General features: G+C 43.1%; 1 protein-coding gene across 3 annotated transcripts in view; it reads left to right on the forward strand.

Moving 5' to 3' along the window:
* RBBP6 (RB binding protein 6, ubiquitin ligase) overlaps positions 1-18163 on the forward strand; it is a 38111-nt gene that overhangs the window by 16763 nt on the left and 3185 nt on the right. The window contains exons 4-17 of one of the 3 annotated variants that reach the window (XM_040440705.1): positions 3977-4021; positions 7704-7792; positions 7898-7994; positions 8139-8278; positions 9018-9190; positions 10307-10410; positions 10826-11163; positions 11446-11548; positions 11636-11696; positions 13609-13672; positions 13911-14279; positions 15120-15221; positions 15866-16932; positions 16963-17656. In XM_040440705.1, coding sequence (XP_040296639.1) covers positions 3977-4021; positions 7704-7792; positions 7898-7994; positions 8139-8278; positions 9018-9190; positions 10307-10410; positions 10826-11163; positions 11446-11548; positions 11636-11696; positions 13609-13672; positions 13911-14279; positions 15120-15221; positions 15866-16932; positions 16963-17656 — 3446 coding nt within the window. Of the gene's footprint in view, positions 1-3976; positions 4022-7703; positions 7793-7897; positions 7995-8138; positions 8279-9017; positions 9191-10306; positions 10411-10825; positions 11164-11445; positions 11549-11635; positions 11697-13608; positions 13673-13910; positions 14280-15119; positions 15222-15865; positions 17657-18163 lie in introns of all 3 variants that reach the window. The other 2 variants (XM_040440703.1, XM_040440706.1) reach the window with 2 other exon arrangements.

Raw genomic sequence — 18163 nt, forward strand, 5'->3', positions numbered from 1 at the left:
TTGTACGTCTTTAAAGGGGTTTTCCAAGGTTTTCTCATTGATGACCTATCTTCAGGATAGGTCATCAGTATCTGATCAGTGGGGTCCGACACCTGGGAACTCCGCCGATCAGCTGTTTGAGAAGGCAGTGGTATCACAGTAGCGCCACTGCCTTCTCGCTGCTTCTCCTAGGCCATGTGACGTCACGTTCATCGGTCATGTGCCCTAGGAGCATTGAAATGAATGGGGCTGAGCACAATACAAAGCACGGCCGCTATACAATGGACGGTGCTGTGCTTGGTAAGCTGCGAGAAGGCAGCGGCGCTCTCAGCTCAAAACAGCTGATTAGTGGGGGGCGCGGAGGTTGGACCAGCCCTAGAGGACAGGTCATCCGGAAAAAAAAATCTTGGAAAACCTTTTTAACCATGTTTAAGTGCATAATGTTGCTGCCTGGCCTCGTGTGTTCGGCAGAACCTTGTGCACAGACATATGCCGCCATATAGTGATTCTGTACAGTACCATATTATGGAGATATTTTTCCTGAAAAGCAAGGTTTATACATCCGTAATATGGCTTTTTTTTTTTTTCCTTAAATTTTCTGTTCCCACAAGTATCAACCAGAAGAAAAATCTCCATTATGAAATCTGATGCAGAAATGTTGTGCGGGCTCATAGACTTCTATGGGTGCCACACGACATAATACATCCATTAGTGCATCAGACATGCCAAACCTGTAAGGCTAGGTTCACATTTGTGGCCAGATTCCAGTATTCTGTTCCAGCATATGCAGGACACTGCCAGTGCACAATGGGTCCCATTCACTGTAGTGGGGTCCGTGGGGGTCTTCAGCATGAACACTGGCATTTTGCTGGACAAAATTCCACTGCATGTAGCTTCTTTTTCTTTTTTTTTCTTTCTCTCTCCACAACAGATGTGAACCTAGCCTAAGAGTCTGCCTGGTTTAATTTCTCTAAAATAGTTAGAAAATCACTTTTAAATCCTATGTCAGGGAGGTGCTGGAGTCATCTTTAACTGGAACTTGTCACATTGAACGAGGCGTGTGATCAGCAGGTTACAGAACAGGAGGAGCGGAGCAGATTGATATCGAACGTCATTTATTGGTCTGAACCTGTTCTTTACGGTCCTATAAGTGACTGACCTCTGTTTCTGTAAGTACAGTCAGACATGGAAGGCCATTTTGCATCAATAAATGATATACTGAACCTTGTCCGCAAAACTCAATTTATTGACGTCAAACAGCCTTCCATGTATGACTGTGTACAGAAATGGAGGTCAGTCACTATAGGACCGTCCACTGGACTCCTGAAGAGAGCTGGGATTTACACCAATAAATGATATAACCTTTTATTAATCTTTTCCCACAAAACACTCCATCAATCTGCTCAGCTCCTCCTGCTGTATCACCTACAGATCAGACATGTTCAATGTAACAAGTTCCCTTTAAGATATATTTAAAAGGGCAATTAAACTTGGACTGCTGTCTTGGGGTAGGCCGGGACCTCTCCTGCACTTCCTACGCATGATTATTGTTCAGCTGGAAATGCGCTATAATCACATTTACAACAACTTTTGTTTGTTGTAAGGTGAAGGTGATCTTGGGCTCTGTTCACATCTGCATTGCAGAATGTCATTGCATGCAACACTCGTTTTTTCTTTCAAAAGATAGGCTCCTTGTTGCAACCTGACTGACCTCACTATAAGGGCTCATGCACACGAACGTATGTTTATTCCGTTTCCTTATGGGTCTGTATGGAGAACCATTCATTTCAGTGGGGCTTGAAAAAAGCAAATGACTCTGTGTCAACATGTCTATTCCACAAAAAAAATATAGAACCTGTCCTGTTCTTTTCCATTTTGCGGACAAGGACAGGCATTGTTACAATGGATCTACAAAAAAAACGGATGCAACACGGACCTCAAAGGGATGCACGGACCGCAAAATACATATGGTCGTGTGCATGAGCTACTAGTCCATGGAGTCTGACTGATGAAGCTGGTGTCTGTCATATGACAAATGTGAACAGATCCTTACCCGGTTAATCCTGCCTGTCAGCTTGGGTATGAAGTGCAGGCTGCAGCCTCCACCAGCATGAGTGACTCTTCACAACGCACAAATCTATGTGACTTGTCTGATTTTAGTACGGATTTTCATGTATGTGTGTTAATAAATGGGAGCATCATGCAGTATAGATGGTTTCAGATCCTCGGGGCTCTTGCATATGAGCACATTACACTTCATTGCATGCCGTAGATTTTGAAAGACTGTTCCAAAAAAGTTTTCCCTTCTCTCTCAGATCTGCTTATGCCTGGAGCTGCACTATGGCCATCTGCTTGAGCCCTGACCATATAATGAAGCAATTACATAATAAACGCTCATTAGCAGAACTGACCCTACTGAGGACCCATAGTTTGGATTAGCCTGGCCTTATGCACTAGTTTTTGCAGCAGGAGGACTTGTGCTAGCAGATGGTTCAGTTCTCCCCTAGTGATGGGGTTAAGCACAGAATTGGGCAACTTGAGTTTGGTGTAAAGGTGGTCACATAGCCTAGACGTATTTGGTCAAAATATACATGTAATAAAAAAGAAAAGAAACACCTATATAGACCCTAAATCCGGGGCACACTTTGCTTCTGTTACTGTCATTTCCATTGACAACCATTCTGGGTCCGGGGCATTGGTGCACTGCCTCTAACTCTGCAGTCCTTTTCGGAGGTTCCACTGAAAGAAGTGTTGGCCACAAGTCAATAGTCTTTTAGGTCTTACCCTAAAAATGTGCCGGTGAATCTGCCTCCTTACTAGCCACTGCACAGGATACCCAAAAAGTCCATATGATAGTAAATCACTTGGATCCATTTGTTTCATGCACAGATGTCTTAGCATTTTTCCCCCTCAAATCTAATATTTCTGAAAAAAGGCACTGCTTTCAGAAAATGTCTGCCCCCCCCTTTAAAAAAAAATAAAAAATTATACAGTATCTCGAAGAAAAGGCCAAATTGGTGGTTTAAGTTCTTAATCACTAACGTGTGGCCATTTTTAGGGGAAACTTGACTTTTAAGAGGACCACTGCTACAAATATCGCAGGATTGGTTGTGGAACTCCACTCGGCTGACTATATTGGGGCAGGTGCATAAATGTCATTTCCTGAATGACCTAACCCAATTAACCGAATTCGCCAAAAATCTATTTTAAAATGTATTTATATGGCAAATGGTCCCAATGGTCAGAAAAAAACTTGTAGTGGGTGTATATAATGTGTGTGTAGTTAATATACGGAGAGAGAGAGAGAGATCTATCTCATATTTTTTTTTTTTTTTAACATCCTACTATAAGATCTTTTCTGACCATTAGGAAACATTTGCGTAATTACATTTTTAAAAGGGGATTTTTGGTGAATTCCATTGGCTCATAATGATACAGGTCAAATATACATCGCCTGGAGTTCAATGGTAAAACCGTTCCCAAAGTAATCGTCTTTGCTGCTACTAATGGGATCTTTTCTATGGGTCACAATGGTGAATGGCTGTTTCATCACTACCCTAATATAGTCTGCAAACTTGCCTTCCTTTAATATACAGTGAACCTTGCCAGGTGAACCTTTTTTTTTTGTGGGTTTTATTCTTTCTAATTTTTTTTAATTTATTTTTTTAACCTTCCCTTCCCCTAAATACATGTGAATTATTCACACAAAGTGCACAGCAACAGAAAATAAAGGAGCCAAATGTAAACCTCCGTATGCCCATAATACATACACATGCAGTGATTTCTTCACAATGTACAATGGATAGAAATATCTCAGTGAAAGATTAATTGCCATTGCAAACTGTTCCAAAATGTCTTGTCTGATGAAATAGTTACGATTCTGATGTATGGAAATAACTGTCATTGCATTTGTGTCATTACTGTAGAACTTTTGCTTTATTGCACTTTTTTTTGGTTTTTAATACTTGAACGTATTTATTTAATTTTCCATGAACAGATTGATGACGCTTCTGCATCTATATCTATGGCCAAGCTTGCTAAGGTATATGTATACATATTACTGTTCCATTCATTTTGCAGCTTTCTGCCATTCTAGTATTTAATTTTTTTTGTGATCTATGATATTTCCTTAGTGCAGGGATTTTTACTTAAAAACAAAACAAACAAAAAAAACGTTTTGAAAAGGGATATTTGCCGAGCACAGTATGCCTCCACACACCAACCAGTTCTCAAGGAGAAGAAACTATGGTGTTGAAGACATTTGATTTTCAAAGTTTTTGAAATTTTTGATACCCTTTTTTTTTAAATATATTTTGAAGACTTAAACCTATGGAAGAAAATACGGTTAAGTGTTTGCGTTGGACTTTAACCTTTCTTGTAATGCGTTTTGATGGCACTTGACATCCTGGCGCCTCACGTGTTACTTTGGAGCGTTATCCTTGTCAATCCTCAATGCTGAAATACTCTGGCATCAATCTCCATCTTATTTTTGTACTTAATTTGGTCCATGCACTTATTGATGTGATACTTGTATTATGCCTACGGTTTTACAAATGGTGGTAATTTGTATGATGATGCATAAGAAATGGCCTGATGTTGAAAGTTGATATCAATTCATGTAAAATGAATATTCATTGTAATAAAAACAATTGAACAGTTTGCCTGGTCTGTGAGTGAGTGCAGAGCCCATCCACTGTGCGCTGGTTAATGTTGGAGACAATTGAACGAGCCGTACTCACCCATCTGTAGCCACGGGCCATGACTGGCGAGATAGTCACCTCATGTCGCTGTGATCTAGTCCATGTTTATACCTGCTTTGAAAAAAAAATAGAAAATTTAAGATCAAGGAAAATTGGTACAACCATTATGATATGGAGAGGGCGCTGCTAATGAGGCTACTTTCACACCTGCGCTTTCCTTTCCAGTATTGAGACCCGGCAGAGGATCTCAAAAGCGGGGGAATAGGCTTCAGTTTTGTCCCCATTCATGGTCAATGGGGACAGAACTAAACTGAACAGAGTGCACCAGAATGCATTCCGCTCCAATCGCGTAACTGGAAACTGATCAAGACGGATCCATCATAAAACACAATGTAAGTCAACGGTGACGGATCCGTTTTTTCGGACACTGGAGAAAAAAAAATGGATCTGGCTCCCACTGACTTACAATGGATTTAGTGACAGATCCATCTTGTTCGTCTGGGATATAATACAACCGGATCCGTTCTGTACGGATGCAGACGGTTGTATTATATACCGGATGCGGTTTTGCTGAATCCATGATGGTTCCAGCAAAAAAAAAAAAACGCAGATGTGAAAGAAGCCTTATAAGCATGCATGTCTGCGCAGTCCACAGAAGTAATTGCTTGCTTAGTTCTGTCTTTAGAGCCACTTTGCAGAATTTATTATTGGGTAAGTTTACATGCCGTGGATGTACGCTGCAGAGAAATGTACCAAACCCGTGTGGCCATAGCCTTAAAGTGTATGTCCATCTCTGAGCACAGTTTTGTGCTAATGTGTTTCTTAAAGGGGTTGTGTCATGTTCTAAAGTGATCCCCAATCCTCAGGATAGGGGATAACCGTCTGATCGGTAGGGTCTGACTACGGAGATCCTCAATGACCATGAGAATGGGGGTCTTATATAGAGCAGCAGGTTGCGCATGGCTGCTGTCATACCATTCACTTCTATGGGATTGTCCAAGATGGCAGACTACAGCGATTGCCTGTCTCTGCCAATCCCATTGAGAATGAAAGGAGTGGCAGCGGGGGAACAGGACCCTCGTGATCGGTGAGGTCCTGACCTCAGTGTATAGGGGATAACTTTAGAACTTGGCACAACCTGGTCAATATATCTCTGTAGGGATATGAGCTTAGATTTTTTTTTCATACGCCCTGTGTAGCTGTAGAAGTGACATGATAGAATTCTTGCTCCCTAGACGGAGCTTTTCAATGTAAACCACATGCATTAAACTCCCCTTAGTGTTGGACCAAGCATACATGTGTATGGCCGGATTGGGAGAGGCCGCCGTGTGCTGATGGGTATCATGTATAGCTAGCCCAACTCACTAATGTCTTCTTGAAAGTGGCTCTAGGTTTTCAGTTCACACGTGACTATCTTTAAGGGTTTTTTGTGGTCTCTGCAGCAGCACAGGACTTGTATCATTTTGCTGGGATACCTTTGAACATCATTTTTCGTAGTTTACTTTTGTTCTGATTGATATAAAAAGTTAAGCAGAATTGCATATACTTAGGATGCAAAAAAAAAAAGTTTATCGATGTATTCAGAATTCTTCAGGTTGGTCAGTATTGCGCTGTTGCCGATTATCACTAGCCTTTGTTGCAGTGCATTCTGGCAGACTGTAGGTTTATTCCTATGAGTCTAGTCTACAGTGTCTGTGGTCTACCTGTCCCAGAATGCAGAGTGCCAAACCTGCAGCTGTTACCAGGAGCTGAAGACCATCGTAGAGAAATCTGAAGACCTCTCTGGGTAAATGTAGAGGAGTATAGGAGGAGTGTTAACATTGTAGACATGAGAATGGTCTTCTAAGGTGAAGGTGCACTTCAAATACTTCAGAGCATGTTCATATTAATTAGAGATTGTGAATTTCCACCTTTTAGTCTGTGCTGATTTAATTTCCTAATATATCTTTATCATGGCAGGAACTTTTTTTTTTTTATATACAGTTAAACGGCATCTGTCAGAAGATTTGTACCTATGACACCGGCTGACCTGTTGCATGTGCGCTTGGCCGGTGAAGACATCTTTGTTGGCCCCATGTTCACATGTGTGTCCGCATTGCTGAGAAAAATGAAGTTTTATTATATGCAAATGAGCCTCTAGGAGCAATGGGGGCGTTGCCGTTACTCCTAGAGGCTCTGCTCTCTCTGCAACTGCAGTGCCCTCTGCACTTTCACAGGACCAGGCAGTGTAAATGTGATCACACCTGATCCTGTCAATCAAAGTTGAGAGAACATGGCGGGTGCATGCCTCTAGGTGTAATGACAACGCCCCCATTGCTCCTAGAGGCTCGTTTGCATATATTAAAACTTAAATTATCTTAGTATCAATGTGAGCACATATGGACATGGAACCAACACATCTGCTGACAGATGACCTTTAATTGTTAAAATCCTGCCTGCTAATAGTCGCGGACACATGTTCAGGTTTTTAGATGCCGTTTTTAAAGCCAAAATCAGGAGAGATTGTATTGAAGACAGATGCTACGTCTTATATATTTTTTGCTTCAGAAGGTGTGGCCATACCCTCACTACATACCGTTATCATAATAAATTCATTGTATGCCCTAAAGATATGACGGTAATCCTGGGGGACCTAAGAACGACACACCGGTGAAAGGTGGACATTCACTTTAAGGAACTATGACTCCTTAGGACTGGCGTGGCTTTAGGGTGCTCATTCTAGAGTTTCTAGGTTTACAATTTGACCACACTTTAATGCCTTGATCAATACTTGGGAAACTGCCTTCTATCTGGTTTGCTGTACCCATTTATTTGTCATGTTCCCTTCTGCAGTGTAGGTATTAACCTTTCTAATGCTGATAGTCATGGCGTATAGAAGTCTAATGGTGTCCCACATCTCACCTCGGACTGAGGGGCATATGACGGCGTTGAATGTGTGCGTGCCTGGTTGTGCTTGGGCCTTCTGCGTCCTCTTTTCGGTTTTGACTAATTTTTTCTCCTCCCAAACAATTGCCTGTTAAACAGACCGCCAATCTGGCTGAAGCCAATGCTTCTGAAGAGGATAAAATCAGAGCAATGATGTCTCAGTCTGGCCATGAATATGACCCTAGCAAGTAAGTCCACAGCAGCCATGCTCTCCGCAGATCTCTGAGATCTCTGTTCTGACCGTGTTCTGGTGGGTTGAGATAACCATGGGTTTCTCCTTACAATTTCCTTAGCTACATGAAGAAGCCTCTGGGACCGCCGCCTCCAACGTACACTTGCTTTCGATGTTTAAAACCCGGTCATTACATCAAGAACTGTCCGACAAATGGGGTAAGTCTACAGCAGCAAAGAAGGCTCTAAGTCCCGGCGCACCCTGATCTATAGATCCTATTCCAGCCCTCGTATGGCTCACCTCTGCCTTGTCTTAGATCCTTCTTGTGCTTTCTATTGAAACTATATATTTTTCCTCTGCAGGACAAAAGTTTTGAGTCTGCTCCCAGGATAAAGAAGAGCACTGGGATTCCTCGCAGCTTTATGGTGGAGGTGGAAGATCCCAATATGAAGGGGGCTATGCTTACAAACACTGGAAAATATGCCATACCAACCATTGATGCGTAAGTTTCCCTGTACCTGATGTAAACTTAATGGTTTGACCGGGATTTGAAGAAAATGTTTGCTTTAGCCTACACGCACACGACCGTATGTGTTTTGTGGTCCGCAAATTGCGGATCCGCAAAAAAATAAAATAAAAAAATGCCATCCGTTTTTTTCATTTTGCAGATCCATTGTAACAATACCTAAAACGGACAAGAATAGGACATGTTCTATTTTTTTTTTTGTGGGGCTACGGAACAGGCTTATTGATGCGGACAGCACAAAAAAAAAGGAACAGAAACAAACCACATTTGTGTGCATGTAGCCTTATTTACCCACCAGAAATGGCACCAAACTTGTACATGGGTCAAATCTGGAATTGAAGTGATGATGGGTGCGGGTCCAACATCTAGGATCTCCGGGGTCCTGAGAATGAAGGGGTTATATGGCTGATTTAGCGCTGTGATCTCTTTACTGACTTTCCCTGTATGTCTGTGCCCTGGCCACCCACCCTGTCATTAACGTGTCAATGGGCCAGCATTTCCCTGCATAGCTGGGAAAAATGTAAGGGCTGCATCAGGACACCAGTCCTGGCCCTACTGCTGATCTGTGGGGGTCCCAGAGGTCAGGCACCCATGAAGACAAAGTGATATAACATATCCTAGCAATGTACCATCAGTTTGATATCGATAAGATGTAGCTACCCCTTTAAAGAGAACCAAACATTGCTTTTATTAACCCATTCTTCTTATATTGCAGTGTGGCATATGCTATGGGCAAGAAAGAAAAGCCTCCATTTCTACCTGAGACTCAGTCGTCCTCTTCCGAGGAGGAAGACCCCGTCCCTGACGAGCTGCTGTGCATGATTTGTAAAGATATGATGAGTGATGCAGTTGTTATTCCTTGCTGTGGAAACAGCTACTGTGATGAATGTGAGTATAGCGGCGTGTATTACACTGCACCTTCACAGCGTTTCTTTGCCTTCTCTCAAGGGGGATAGACATTTTGTCAAGTGAATTAACTCTAATCACTAGGTGAGTCAGAGGGCCTTGTGCCCTATCCTATGCTGCCTTAGGACACCATGTTTAGACGTGGCCACAGCATATTACAGGACAATATATGTCTGGGGTTTTAAAAACGATGTTCACATGTAGCAGAGAAATAAGTATTCCTCGGATTTTAAAATCGGCAACATGCTCTTGATGATGCAGAAATGCCATACATTTTTACAGCTGATTTGCTAGGTATAGGAGTGAATCCACAGCCTAAGGCCTCATGCACACGACCGTGCTGTTTTTTGCGGTCCGCAAACCGCAAGGTGCCCGTGTTGCCTTCCACAATTTACGGAACAGGCGCCGGCAATATGAATGCCTATTCTTGTCCGCAAAGCGTGGACAAGAATAGGACATGTTATATTTTTTTTTAGCGGGGCCGTCCGCATCATTTGCGGCCCCATTGAAATGAATGGACCCAAACAACGGTCGTGTGCATGAGGCCTAATTCACACTTGGATTTTGGTGTAGATTCACTGAGAGATCCACGGGGTAAGACTTACATATGTTGCCATTACCCTTAACGGTTTCATGTCTTGATGGTTCATAATGTGTTCATTAGCATAACACAAGGTTGAGTGTAATTGCTTGTATTAATGGAGGTGTCCAGGCTCTAAATACTAATGACTTTTTTCTTAGGATCGGTCCTCATCAGATCGGTGGGGGTCCGACATTTAGCGTTCCATTCACTGTGTAATGGCCATTCTGGGGTACTTCCGTATTGAAGTAAATGGGAGCTGAGCTGCAGTACTCCGCACAGCCACTACATGGCGCATTAGGAGCCTACTGCTTCCAGCTCCATCCATTGTGTTATTTCTGGTGGTGGTGCCGGGTGCAGGGTCCTCACCAATGTAGCACTGATGGCTGATCCTGAGGATAGGTCATCAATATCTAGAGCCCAGATGGATAGGTCATCAATATCTAGAGTCCAGACAACCCCTTTAAGGAGATCTGTGGTGTTTTTATAAATTAATTTATTTTTAAACCCACTTCTAGGTATCCGCACTTCACTACTGGAATCGGAGGATCACATGTGCCCTACATGTCATCAGTCGGACGTCTCTCCTGATAACTTAATTGCCAATAAATTCCTACGTCAGGTACTACAACAACTATACGGATGAATGCCCGAGGGTATCCTTCTGTCCAGCATTTACAATACAATTAAAGGAGTTGTACAAGATTAGAAAAATTACTTTCTTCCAAAAACAGGACCACTATTTCAGTGGAGCTGAGCTGCGTTGCCACACACAACTATAGAGGTGGTGTTGCTTTTGGAAGCAGCCATTTTTTTTTTTCTAATTATGGACAACCCCTTTAAATTGGGCAACATTCTGTCTAGTGATCAGCCCAAGAAGCAAGATTTTTTTCCTTTTATGACTATCGGTGGTCTGTAGAATTCACCTGCTCATTTCTATATGCTTTCCACAGGCTATATAGAGTATTTTTTTTTTTCACATGTAATTGCTGCATTTGACTTTCCTCGTTACTCATTCGCTATTTCACTGTTTTTAGGCTGTGAATAACTTTAAGAATGAAACCGGTTATACAAAGAGTATTCGTAAGCAACAGTCTGCCTCCCAGCAGCGCCAGCAACAGCAAGCGGCACAACCACAGCGTAGCACCCCGCAGCCAACACGTCCAACGCAGTCTCGCCAGCAAGATCCTCTTATAGCTCCCACTACTGCAGCTCCTACTCCAACTACTGCTCCTCAAAGCACTGCTCCTACCACATCTACTGCGCACAGCCCTGCACAAACCAGTGCACAGACCCAGCCTGCGGCGCCCTCTACAGAGCCTGCCTTGCCTGTACCTGTCCAAAAGGAGCGAGAGAAACCAGAGCCTACTTTTCAGTAAGTCTGTGCTGGAAAATTGCTGTGCATTATGAAAACTTTAGTAGCGTACATAGTGTCTAACAGAGGGAAGATTTTTGGGGCTAGGGATTCTTTTGGTCGGCACTGAAATTATGACATTATTAGATTCCAATATTTTAATTACTCCTGGAAAAAAAACTAGTGTATGAACTGAAAGAATTATTAACTCCCCAGTGAATTCTATGAGTCACCAGTTGGACATACCCGTGTCTGTTTTACCTATAGATACGTTTTCTAATGGTCTTTATTATCTTTTGTTAGTCATGAAAAGCGTGAAGGATCTCGATCCTCTTCCACACCTTCTGCTCCTGTCACATCGGCGAGCAGCTTGCCATTGCCCAACAGCCTCCACTTAGGAGACAAAGTAAGTCTTTATATCACTGCACCGGAGCCAGCTTTATTTTAAACTGGAGTTTCAAAAATAGTTCTAAACTTTTTGCATTTGTTTTAGGGCTTCCACGTTCCAGTGCTTGGGCAAATGCCACCTTCTACTCACCACCTTCCTCCTCCAAGTAAGTACTGGTTGGAAAGCTGTGAATAATGAAGACCTAGTGACACCAAGCTTGTATTTTCTGGTTTTATGATCTTATTACCAGGTGTATGAAAATGGGTGTGTAACTTTCCTACTTGTGTCCATATTACAGGCAAACTGAGGTCCTTTGGGTTTAAATGGACTTAGATCTTCATAGGAGGTCTGGGGAGGGCTCAATGGGAACTTCAACTGGCTGCCCAAAATGAAAACGTTTTCCCCACCTTAGATGTTTATGGTATATCCCGAGGATTTATGCCATAAATGTCTGAGACACCGGTTCCACATCAAGGGACCTGCACCTATCGCTTTCACGAGGGTCCCCCAACCCGTATCCTGCCTGGTGAGGCAGCTTTCTGGTCCAGGCAGATAAGGAATGGACAGGTGGCTGCTAGTGTTGAGCGAACTTCTGTTTTAAGTTCGGCGTCTAAAGTTCGGCTTCCGGTTAGCGGAGAATCCCTATATGGATTCCGAATTCCGTTGTGGTCCATGGTAGCGGAATCAATAATGGCCGATTATTGATTCCGCTGCCACGGACCACAACGGAATTCGGAATCCATATCGGGATTCTCCGCTAACCGGAAGCCGAACTTTAGACGCCGAACTTAAAACAGAAGTTCACTCAACACTAGTGGCTGCACATTAGTGATGACTGAATCAATTCGTTCAATCAACTAATTTATCCAGATTATTTGACACTTTTTAAGGAATACCCCCACAGCTCAGGACGCTCCCCCTGCCGGCAGATTAATATGGCTGCTCATATGCCACGGTCTTGTTAATCTTGTGCGTGCGCACTTACTGTAAGTATCTGCTTGTGCGCTGTGATGTTTAAACAAATCGGCGTCAACGAATTTGCATGCGCCACTGAACAAATTTAGTTATCATTTGTGCATGCACCACTACTCGCAGTAACGGCACATGCACGAGATGTGCGACCATGTTCATCTGCTGGCACATTAGTTGTCTGTCTGTAGAGGGACACTCCCACACTGACTTAAAATTTGTTTAAATGAATGATTCAATTTGTACGAACATTCACTTATCCTTACTGCGTATGTATGTACGTATGCTTGCTTGGCTGTTTCCATAGAGGTAAATGGACCTGGCAGGTTGGAGGTCAGGGGATTCACATCGACCAGACATTTATGGCATATCCCTTTTAAAGGGGGGTCTGTCTCCTACTAAATAAGTAAGCATACCATTATGTGAGGTAGGTGCCCTAAAACATAATTATACCTTTCTTGTTAAAATGCAGTCCACTGATCCCAAGAAATGGCTTTATATTTTTATGCAAATAGGGTTTTCAGCGCACCGTGGGCAGGCCGCTCTGTTTGAAGCACCGTTACCTCCATTATAATGCTGCACAGTGCCTCCCCCTCTTCTTTGACAGTCCCTCAGATTTCAGAGCCGGTGGCACTGATGAAGGGGGGAGCTGTGTGCACCAAATGCAGCAGACCTGACCATAGTGACCGACTTCATTTAAGCAAACAAAACTTAGGCTAGTTGCACACTAGCATTTACTGATCCGGCAGGTTGTTCCGGCCAGGAACAGCCTGCCTGACCCAGCCTGAATGCCGTCCATTACCTATAATGGGGTCCCACACTAGCATTTACTGATCCGGCAGGTTGTTCCGGCCAGGAACAGCCTGCCTGACCCAGCCTGAATGCCGTCCATTACCTATAATGGGGTCCGGCGGTGACCCAGCCTTAATCCAGCTTCCTATGCCGGAACAGCCTGTTGGAAGACTGTGGCGGCAGTGTGAAACAGGCCTTAGCTAGCAAGTTATTAATGAACATAAAGGATGCATGTATGTAGTTCCTGGCCTACTGCTGTGTCTGTTTTGCTGGTCTAATATCTAGTTTTCAAAAAAATGTACTTTTTTATTTCACAGCTCCACTGATGAGAGCCAATATACCAAGACCTTCTGGACCAAGACCGCATATAGGATGGGATGGGTTAGTATTGAATACTAATTTAATATGAATACTTTAGCCTCATTAATTTTAGCCTTACATTTTCTGCATGTGGCTTCATAAAGCATATGAATATAATATTTTTGGAGCTGTAGCTTTACAGAAATTGTATATGTGGGTGGAAATAAAGGCAAAACTATTCCTTTAGAAGGTTCACTACTTTACTCGTCACTCAGTGTGATTACGTTTTTCAAAAAATTTTCATTTTTCTTTTCTCTAGTCATAGCCGTGGCCGTCACCCTCACAATGACCGCCCACCAAGAAACCAAGTGCCGTCTTTGACATCGTCGGGTCCTGTATATGTTCCACCTCCGACACCTCTGTTCCCTCCGCCGCCACCGCATGGTCTTCAGTTACCTCCTGGCGTACCACCACCTCAGTTTCCACCACAGTTCCCACCTGGACAACCTCCTGCTGCTGGCTACAACGTACCACCCCCAGGCTTCCCCTCAGCACCTGCTACAGTGTCTGCCCCATGGGCCAATCCAGCAGTTCAGGGAGCACATGCCAATGCCCTTCCTGCACAGTCCCTGGCACCACCTCTCTCTAAAGAAGAGTTCTATAGAGAACAGAGACGACTAAAGGACGAGTAAGTGTGTTTTTTTTTTTTTTTAAGTTCATTTATAAGAATTTTTAGATTTACAAATTTTTAAAAAAGTGAACTATTGGGTTAAAGTAATATATTTCATGGTAGTTAATGAATTCAACTTAATGCCTATTTGTAATTGAATTAGGTAAACTGCACAGTGAGGTAAAGTTATAGGGTACAGATGGTATCATACAAAAATGTAGTATATTGCACTGTCTATATTGCCTCTTACTCCGCATTACTAAAGACGAAACAGTACAATCACATGCAGCAGAAAAATCCACTGCAAATCTGCATGCGGTTTTTAGCTGTAAGGCAGCGCAAAAAGAGAGTCCGTATCTGCACAGAAAATTTCCACAGCAGGACCAACTAACTTATATGTGTGACCGTGTGCTGACTCTTCCCTGATGGAAGAATTCATATATTTCAGCACACCCAAATCTTAGTTCTCAGGGCGGTAAGCCACCACCAGGGGTGTCTGGTTGAGGCTTATTACATTCTCTCCATTGGGAACACATGCACACTCAGTTGAGCCCAGCATATTTATATAGCGGAGTCAGGAGGAATAGTTGTCGGCTGAACAAGCGCACACCCAACCTCCGTTGAAGATATTTGGGCTCTTTTACATTAAAGTGTGTGTGAAATGAGAAAAGATAATTATAAATCATATTGTATTACTGATGATTCTGTGATAAGACAAGATCCTGAAACCGAACACTTGAGACAACTATGCATATAGCTCTCTTTTCTATCATAAAGACAGCAACTTGCATGTTGACTTTTTTTTCCATTTTTTTTTTTTTTTTTCTCCTTTTCTTGTAATCCTACGTTTTCCTTCAGAGAGAAGAAGAAATCGAAACTTGAAGAATTTGCAAATGATTTTGCGAAAGAGCTGCTTGAATACAAGAAAATTCAAAAAGAGCGGAAGCGTTCTTATTCCAGGTGAGAAAAGAATATAGCATGACCTGTATTTTACTAATTTTTTTGTTGGGGTGTATTGCAATTTTGTCATCCCTTGCGTTTTGTGTGTACATTTTCAGGATTTTGTCTATCACTGCCAAAAAACATTAATTATCCATACCCCCACTCTGTATTTAGTGCAACTGCATGTACCTGACCTTTTCTAGGAATACCATTTGCATGCTTTAATAGTGTAAAAATTGTATTTCTAAGGCTAGTTTCACACTAGCGGCAGGCTGTTCTGGCGGTTGAACAGCCTGTGGGATCCGTCCTGCCGCTAGTTCACGTGTGCCCCCGGACTGCCGCTCCGTCCCCATTGACTATAATGGGGTTGGAGTTCCTGCGGCAGCGCACGGCGAGGGGCAGCCGGGCTTAAAGTACGACATGCAGAACTTTTAGTCCGGCTGCCTCTCGCCGTGCTGCCACCGGATCTCCGCCCCTATTATAGTCAATGGGGACGGAGCTGCAGTCCGGGGGCACACGTGAACTAGCGGCAGGACGGATCACCCGCCGGAACAGCCTGCCGCTAGTGTGAAAGTACTCTAAGTGTGAGGAGTCACTTAAAATGAACCATAAAAGAAATACATGCTCTTGCTCTTTTCATGTTTTTCTCTTACCTTTGATAGGTCTAAATCTCCTTACTCTGGATCATCATACTCTAAAAGTTCGTACTCTTACTCTAAATCAAGATCTGGTTCTTCAAGGTCACGCTCATATTCTCGGTCTTTTAGTCGATCGCGTTCTCGGTCTTTTTCAAGATCTCCTTCATACCAGAGGAAAGCCCATGGAAAGGGGCGTACTTACCGCTCCAGGTCCAGGTCTCATGGATATCCTCGGTCCAGGTCAAGATCACCATACAGGAGATTCCATTCTCGATCTAGATCCCCACCCTACAGACCACCTTCTCCTGCTAATAAGAGACTTCTTCAGCAAGTTGAAGGGGAACGAGATTATGCAAACCGCTATCGTGAATTGCCACCCTATGATCTCAAAGCGATGTATGGCCGTCAGCCGGATATGAGAGATCCTTATGAAAAGGAAGCGTACAGAGAGTGGGAACGTACTTACAGGGAATGGTTTGAAAAGTATTATAAAGGATGTGCATTGAATGCCATTCCAAGACAGAGGTCACCAATCGGTAGGGAAAATTTCCCAGAAAACAGATTTCTTCTTCCACCACAGACTCGAAGAGAACATTCGCCTTATCGTGGCCATAGAGAAAATTATCCTGCACCTTTACTACCCCGGCTGCGCCCACCTTTAGTTGGTGGATATCAGGAAAAACTACTGCCACGTGATGCACACATAAAGGACACTAGAAAATCTAAGGAAAGAGAACCTTTTATCCAATCTGGCGACTCGAGGGCAAACAAACATAAGAAACATCGCAAGAGACGGAAAGAAGAAAGCGAAAGTTTGTCTAAGACTGGAACTGATGGATCGAGAAAGCACAGAGACCCACATGGGGATGATGGCAAAAGAAACGAACATATGTTTGTGCCCACCAGCAAAGATGATGCCACCCCAGTTAGAGATGAGCCCATGGATGCCGAGTCTATTGCGTTGAAACCTCTTTCTGATAAGGACAAACGAGAAAAACCAAGAGTGAAAGTCGATAAAACTAAACGTAGAGCTGAGGTTAACCAGCCCAAGAAAGAAACTTTATCCAAGGTAATCCGGATTGAAAAAGCAGGGGACGGAGAGAAAGCTAAACCAAAAGCAGGGGACGGAGAGAAAGCTAAACCAAAAGCAGGGGACGGAGAGAAAGCTAAACCAGCGAGTGTTGAGCCACCACCGAAGAAGATCAAAGATGAACTGCAGAAGAACGACAATTCAAAACATGTGTCTAGCCAAAAAGACGACAAGACTATGTTGCCTCGTAAAGTCCATCTCAAGGTAATAAAAGAAAATCAGGAAAAACAGTCGAAAGAGGAGAAGAGCAAAAAGGACCACACAAAAGACACAAAGATGGACAAGCCAACAATTAAGGAAGAAAAGTCTAAAAAGGCAGCAGAGAAACCAAGAACAGCTGAGTCCAAACCTGAAAAACGCAAGAGAAAAGTTGATGACAAATCTGCAGAAAAGGAACAGGAAAAAACAGCTAAGAATATAAAAGTTGAGACTCCTGAGGCTCCAAAACCTCCTGCTTCTAGACTAAAATCTGAGGCAGAGGTTGTCAAACCCGAGAAGATTCCCGAGAAGGACAAAGCAACAACTGTGAAAAAGATTAAACTGAACCGTGAGACTGGGAAAAAAATAACAAACACGGAAACTGCTGCTGCTGGAACAGAAGAAGCACAAGACAAAAACGAGCCAACAGCCCCGGCCAAACCGAAGGCAGAACGTGTTAAGGGAAAAGTACGAAAGAAGGTACTTGCTCCTGATGGATCTGGATCCACCTTGGTCGACTATACCAGGTAGGAATGATTGATAGCATATATCGGAAGGGGGTATTTTTTTGATCATAAAGGAGTTCCTTGGATTGCTGACATATATAATTTGTGCCTTTGTAGGATCATACTGGGTACTTAGAAATTAATTGTGAAGTATTCTTAAAGTAGGCACAGTAGAGGACATTTAGAGGAACTGGTAGATTCAAATAAAGAAATATTAGGCTATTTTCACATCTTATGTCCTCTCGGACTGTTCTGGCATAGAATGCTGGGAACTGGACGGACAAAAAACCGCTGCGTGCAGCGGTGTTTGTCCAGATCCCGGCATGTTTGCAATGTGGGGAACTCTATGCCAGAACAGCCTGCCGGAGAAGACAGACGGAGATGTGAAACTAGCCTTACATGTTATTGTGAATAAGTATAAAGAAATATGTGACTATAAATGTCAGCTCTGTATGTATATGGTTGTGTAAAACTCTAGCAACCAATGCCAGGTAGCTGCTACGAAGACGCACATAATCATGGGGTTAC

Source organism: Bufo bufo, chromosome 7 (genome assembly GCF_905171765.1).
Source record: "Bufo bufo chromosome 7, aBufBuf1.1, whole genome shotgun sequence".
Taxonomy (NCBI): Eukaryota; Metazoa; Chordata; class Amphibia; order Anura; family Bufonidae; genus Bufo; species Bufo bufo.